A 6821-nucleotide genomic window follows, 5' to 3' on the forward strand; every position below is an offset into this window, starting at 1 on the left:
GTTCAGTAATGTGGTATACAGCGTGACACGCAGACTCTTGAAAATAATGTATTGCAAAACCAGAGCTATAGTTCATCCTGAAAGAAAATACAAGAATGCGGGAATAGTTCCAATTCAAAACAAGTGCTTCAGGAATGGCAACGTTCAGATAAGGCTGACAAAACCATACCTGAAAATATTAGTTGAAGCTGGATTGCACATGGACACTGGCAAATGAGTACTGTTGAAAGCAAAGGACACAATGAATACTACTGAAAGCAGAGGTTGTTAGAAAATAAAATGGATCACCACTTGGGAACTGAAAAGGCTTGAAACAACCTAGTGAGGTTTTGCTCAGATCAGCTAGTATGTTTAATTGCTTAGGATTTTAATATATCTATCTTGTAGAATCTGAAAAAGTTCACAAATGTTTCCCAATGCCAACAGCTGACTTCACAAAGTTGGCCCCTCGCATTAAGCTAAGTACCAGTCTTTACAAATTCCATTTTACAAGCTATGCTGAAATAATCTTTCCCTCTTTTCAAGTTTGTCGTGTGTACAATATTTTTTTTTTCAGTGTCATCCTTGTAGCCAAAGAGCAATTTTTACAGGGGGGAAAAAAAACCCTTCACTGTGTTTCCTTGTGGGACTGCTTTCATCATCTATTTATAAAAGTTTGTTTAGTGCTTTAGGTAAATTTTGAAGCTCAAAGGGAAAGTTTATTCAAAACCAAGAATCTCTTTTGCATAAACCATATGCAAGGTGTACTGTGAGAATTCCAAATCTTAGGAAAATAATTTAGTCTGTTTTGTTTCTTAAATATAACAAAACTGCAGACACAATTTTCAACTTAGTGCATTGTGCAAAAAAGGTAGTGGCAAAATTGTTCACTAACTGTTCTAAGCTTTTTCCTTGCTAAGAAATTAATCTCTGTTTTTCCATTAACTACAAAACTGAAATTACATTTGGATGTGGTTGTGAATTTCAGGAATTTTCAGGCTTAAGCACCTGAGTTCACTGGGCCATGATGCACATTTAGAAATCAGACCCACTGAATGCACTATGATGTATCTTTTAAATATTTTTTCAGAAATTTGGATCTCTTGCACATAGCAAGACCTGCCAACCTTAGATTTTAAATATATGCCTATCACCCACTGCAAGGAAGCCTGTCCTTTCTTTTCCTCTGGCTAGCATCGATTTTTTAACCCACAGTTGCAGCAAATCATAGCCAATTTGCTCTTTGGCACTCTTTCTCGGGTTACTTGTTACTTATCAGATAGGTTCAGATCAGATCTAAATGAACGAGGAGATTATAACGCTGCAAAGCACAGAAGAAAGTGTCTGAATGTGGCATAGAGATGAAAATTGTTGACCTAAGGTTGTTAAGGACTGCTTCAGTGTAGAGGAGAAAGAGGGACCTCTCAGTTATTCTTAAATATTTGGGATAGTCAGGAACATCTCTGCCTGCAGATGGACAAGAGGCATGTGTTGGCACAGGGATTCCAAGTCTGTCAAATTCACCATGTACTAAAAGCCTCAGTCGCTTCCCCATACGCACATGCTTTCCCTACATCTCCAACAGTTTTGCTGGCAGGTGTACTCACGGCAGTAGCCAGTTATAAGCAGGAGGTAAATCTTCTAACATGGGGAATTCTGTGCTTGACCAGAGGTTAAGATGCTGTAGGAGAGAAATAGAGTAACAGATGCTTCCCTTCACTTGATGTTTATACACATTCAAAGTGTTGCCCTGGTCAGTTTTTTTCCCCGCTCGCAATCCCTGCTTTTTATTGAGATGAAACTCATAGGTGAAGGAACGAATAAGAATATTTATAAAAATTCCTTGTCATTTCTAAAGGTTTGTTCCAGTAATGACCAAACTGATTTGTAAATCATAGATGAATTTTAGTCTTCTTAGATGGCTGTAAGGAAGCTATATGCAACAAAATATTTCCTCTCTTATTTTTTTTGTTGGTGTTTGAATTTCATCAAGGCCTGTTTATATCTACAGTCAAACCAGCCAGCAAAACCATTAAGCCTTATATGCTTCCTGACTGCTCTAGAAATACCTCAGCCACTGCAACAGCCAAACTTTCTGAGCTGTGTTAAACTGGCTTCTGCCTCACCCAGCATAATTTGGTCCTGAAAAGAGCAATTACAGAGCAAACTTGCTATTAGAAGAGATGGGTTTTCTTCCCTATTTCTACAGTGTGTAATATAATGTTGAGTGGTTTGGGGTATTTGGGGGGCAGGGTGTGTGTGTGTGTAGGTCTGAGGTGCTGTGATGAAAATAAAAAATAAAACAAACAAAACCCCACTATATCAATCCAGTTTCTATAGATGGAACTCTGCAGAGAGGTGGATAGATGCACAGTTTCAGTGAAGAGGTGCCATTGCTTCTGGAAGTGCAAGGTCCTGGTTTACCATAGTAGCAATGTAGCTATAGATCTTAAATACATGATGCTATGCAGGGACAAGTTTTGTAGTGCTCTAATGTAGCACAGCTTTAGTGGGGTGCCTTACCATTACACTTGCCATACAGGCAAGGCTCTTATCCAGACAACTGAATACTTCATATGCTAAAGGTAAAAGGGGTGATGAATTTTTATCTGTCACAGAAGGAGATTTTTAAAAATTCCAGTTACTCCAAGTAACCCATATGATCAAGGCACAGTAAAATGCCCTTAATAGTTAAATAAAACTAGAAATATGCTTACACAGTTAACTTTATGGTGCTATCCCAGGTTTCCTCAGGCAAATAAACAGAAGCTTAAATTGTCCATCCTGACAAGTAAGCTTTTTATTCCAGGAATTTAAAAGGTTTCACAGTTGATGCTAGATCCATGAGCCATCCCCTCGTAGATGATGTCACAGTGTGGGTCTATGCAGGAGACAAGAGCTGCGAATAGTGCTTCAGTAGTTATTGCATTGTGAGAGGTGCTTGTGTTTGAGATTTAACAGAATTTCTATTAGTATTTCCACTATAAAATTGAATCGTAATGTAGCTGGGTAAAAACTGCAAAGTTTTTACAATTACAAGAGTGTGGAGCTACATACTGGGGATATAACAGTGCTATTTACATTTGCTTAAAAAACCCCAAAACCAGTGTAGATGAACATGTAACTTCTAGCTAATTACAGAATGCAAGTCTAGAAAAGATTAAAAAGCCACTTTTTCACTTGCCACAAGTCTCATGGAAACAGCTGAAAACTAGAAGTCTATGGAATTATTATTGGCTACTGAAGTGCAAAGTTAAAATGTAGCTATAGAAACGTGTAACTTTTATTACTGTCAATATGCTGTGTCCTGTTCCACACTGGCCATGAGAATATTGATGAAACAAAAACGTATGTAGCGTATAATGCTGAATAATATTAAATATAAAACTGAAGCAGGCTACATATTCATCTGGGGTGATGCTAATTAGCAGACATTCAGTTTACTTCTATGAAGGTCTTAAAAACCCTATTTTGAAGATAATAAACCTAGTGCTTTGAGAATGTGTGCACCTAATTTTATTTACATAAGCAGTTCCCCTGAGCTATCTGTTAGAATAAAAAGAATTATACAAAGTTCAAAGAATTTACCGAAGACAAGGATGACTTTCACCTTTATTAATTATTGATTTTATTTGTTTTAACTCACTAGAAGATTCTTTCCCAGATGAATATGAAGAGTTAATGAAGAATAAAATTAGTTAAACCCTGGCTTGTCAGCATTTCTGTCTATGTTCCCTATGATCCTGTCTGAATGTAGAGTCTTTACAGGCAGTTGACCTCCTTTTATCAGAAACCTTCAAATAAGAGGGCTTTTTCTACCTTAACTCTGTCACCTAACATTCAGATAATCTGCTGTTCTGAATGCAATCTTGTAAAATAAAAATTACATGAAAAGTTTAGAAAAGCAAATATTAAAATAGACACTGAGCTGAAGACATCATCTGTGCCCAAAGATATTGTTGGGAATTGTTTTCAGGGGCTGAGGATGAGGAGAGAACAGTAAACACGTGAAAGGGGAAAAGAGAGCAGCACAGTGTACAGTTACATTAGTGCATGTTCATGTCCTAAACTCATGGGGCCGGGAGAAGAATCCCACGGAGCAGAAACCTACAGTGCAGCAGAGCAGGAGGCATGGGTCCACCTCTGTACTTTGCTGTCTCAGAAACAGCTGTAAACAACTGCCTGACTGCAATAGTTCTGCAGTCTGCTAATACCATCCCAAAACAGTAGCCAAGGATCAGCTAGATACACGAGTCTACGAAGATTCAGAGGGTTATTCCTAGGGCACGCTGAAAGGTTGTCTAAACAGTGGAGAGCGCAATAGTAGAACATTGCTGACGTCTAATTGCAGAACAGGACAAATACAGCAAGTTAACTACTACTTATGTAAGAAAACCAAAGTATTGAACAGAATAAACACTACAGAAAGCAATCTAGAACACAGACAGTGGACAGCAACAAACAGCTCGTGAAATTCCTGATACAGAAAATCTGCAAGTTTTCAATACACTTCATTATTCGAAAGGAAGAAAGAGTAGCAATGACTGTTTTATGTCGCTGCTGGTCACTCAGACAATGAAGGGGAAAGAGAATGTGGAGTAAGTAATGATCTCCTCTTGGTTGAATCACAATCAGCTCTTAATATACGCAGTGGAGTTAGTGATCCTACCTGCTGGCTGTCCTTTGCAACAGGCATGACCATCTGCAGGGCTGAAGTTGCATTGAGGTGGCTGTTGTTACCAGTGCGGTTTGCTGCTGCTCCCTTTTCCTCTTTGGGAAGAGGAAGATGTTACCAGATTACTTGGCACACCGGTCCCTATGAAAATAAAAGTAAACATTGCTGGTGTATAATGATACCGATAGCTTTTCTCTGGGATGAAAATAAGCCCTGTGAAACAGAAGGAGATGTAAATAATAAGCATTTCTCTGCAGTGGTAGTGGAGCATAGAATTTTCAGAAACAGACAACCAGCAGAAATAGACTTGAGCTGTGAATGTATTTTCTAAATTAATTTTCCAGATTATTCCAATAGCTTGAATGTTGAGTAACTGTATCATGACTAATCCTTCATTCCCTTTGAGAAGTCACACGCTTTCCCCAGCTGCAGAAATCTTTAACAAATTTCCCAGAGTACATGTTTGCAGTCTAAGTCCTCTCTTAATGATTTAGGTTTCCAAACAAACATTGTCCATTTATCTTCACTGATGACTTCAAATTTTGGTGCACAGCATGTCAACCTTAAAAGTGCATTCATTTATGGGATTTATTCTGTGTTTAGAGTACAAATGTTGCATCAGCATGTTTCCTTAGGTAACTTGCCTGTGGGGCTTTCTTGATACATAGCAGACCTCATTTGGTATAAATTATAGCAGCTCAGTTGGCTGCTGTGAATCAAAGCTACTTTGAAGAAGCCAAAGATATGCCCAAGCTTTTCAACTTTTTCATGATCATAGTAATGTATTTCTTCAAATATTTTTGTCCTTCACTATCAAAATAAGTGGTATGATTCCTATGTTTGTACTGGGGCTTTGGTTTTTTTGGCATAAGTTGATGTATGACATAAACATTCAATGTCCTCAATACAGATTTTGCTATTTTCATAGGCTTTAAATTTGCCTTTCTTCTGCAAGTCTGGATTCCTTTGTGCTTTGTTTCTAAAACCTTTAGAAAATGTATTGCTGACATATCCCTTTGATTAGAATATAAAATTACATAAAACAGTCAGCCAAATTCTGTCTGTTCAAGAGAAGAACAGATTTTGTTTCTCTCATGATGACCCGTGTAATTACTCTGGATTGCTTTACAATTTCTGTTACATGTCCACATGTCACTATTTTTTACCTATCCATGTTTTTGTTAATGCTTATATTTCTAAGAATATAATTGTGTTAAATTCCATTACATCGCAGTCATAAAAAGTTCTTTATCTTTGATCTTTGTTACAATGGTGACCGTTGCTTAAAGTATAAAAACCTGAAATTAAGCAGGACCTTAATCAATAAATGTTCTCTGAAAGCTGAACCAGGTTGTAACATATGGTGCTGAAGGCACTGGCTATTTTTGTCCAGATTTGACTAACGGTTTTGTCAGAAAGCACCAGGTGCTGACACTGTGAAAGTCACAGCCCAAGCACAAGTTCTCTAATGTAGAACTGAGTGGTTAACTGTAGATTAAGCTAATCAAAGGAGCAATACTGGGTCTGAGGCTAAACTCTTCATGTGCCAGACCCTGAGTAAGACCATCTCAGTCTTGAGTCCCTCCTGGACTATTCTTTGGCAAGTGTCTTCTCTGTTGAAATCGTGTATGTTTTTATCTTTCTAAGGACTATTTAAATGGCAGTATTCTGTCAGGCAAATCTTTTTTTTGTATGTTCTCCCCTCTGCTCAAAGCAGAATGTGTTCATTATTAACCCATTTCCTAGACAGTCATTACCTTTTCTGGAGAGTTCTAAGGCTTGCTGGCCACTCTGACCAGTCATTGCACCCATGCATCTGTCTCTCTTCCTGGTAGCTTTCCAGCCCTCATGTCAATCTGCTAAGAGGGAAATAATGCTGAGTACGAAGATTCATAATTGATTACTATCTTACAGATGCTTGAGATGAAAAGTTTTGTAAGCTGCTGAATGCACCTCCTATACTGCAAATTCATGGCAGTTCTTCCCATAGTCTTGCTCACGCTGCCAGTGTAAGTGCAATGACTTATTACTTACACTCCTTTGTCTTACAAGGTGTAACTTTTATTTGACTATTTATTGAGTTGAACTGTGTCTTCTAACATAACATTTGAGTTGCTGTATCCTCAACAGATTCCCGTTTCTCCCCCTTCGATTATTAACTCCAGCC

General features: G+C 38.0%; 1 protein-coding gene across 1 annotated transcript in view; it reads right to left on the reverse strand.

Annotated features, from left to right (window-relative positions):
* TRPM5 (transient receptor potential cation channel subfamily M member 5) overlaps positions 1-6457 on the reverse strand; it is a 56498-nt gene extending 50041 nt beyond the window's left edge. The window contains exons 1-2 of the mRNA XM_009973033.3: positions 6412-6457; positions 4649-4749 (exon numbers count right to left, since the gene is read on the reverse strand). Coding sequence (XP_009971335.3) covers positions 4649-4749; positions 6412-6457 — 147 coding nt within the window. The remainder of the gene's footprint in view (positions 1-4648; positions 4750-6411) is intronic.
* Between the last annotated feature and the right edge of the window lie 364 nt (positions 6458-6821).

The sequence above is a fragment of the Tyto alba genome, unplaced genomic scaffold, assembly GCF_018691265.1.
Source record: "Tyto alba isolate M040663 unplaced genomic scaffold, T.alba_DEE_v4.0 Super-Scaffold_8, whole genome shotgun sequence".
Classification (NCBI taxonomy): Eukaryota; Metazoa; Chordata; class Aves; order Strigiformes; family Tytonidae; genus Tyto; species Tyto alba.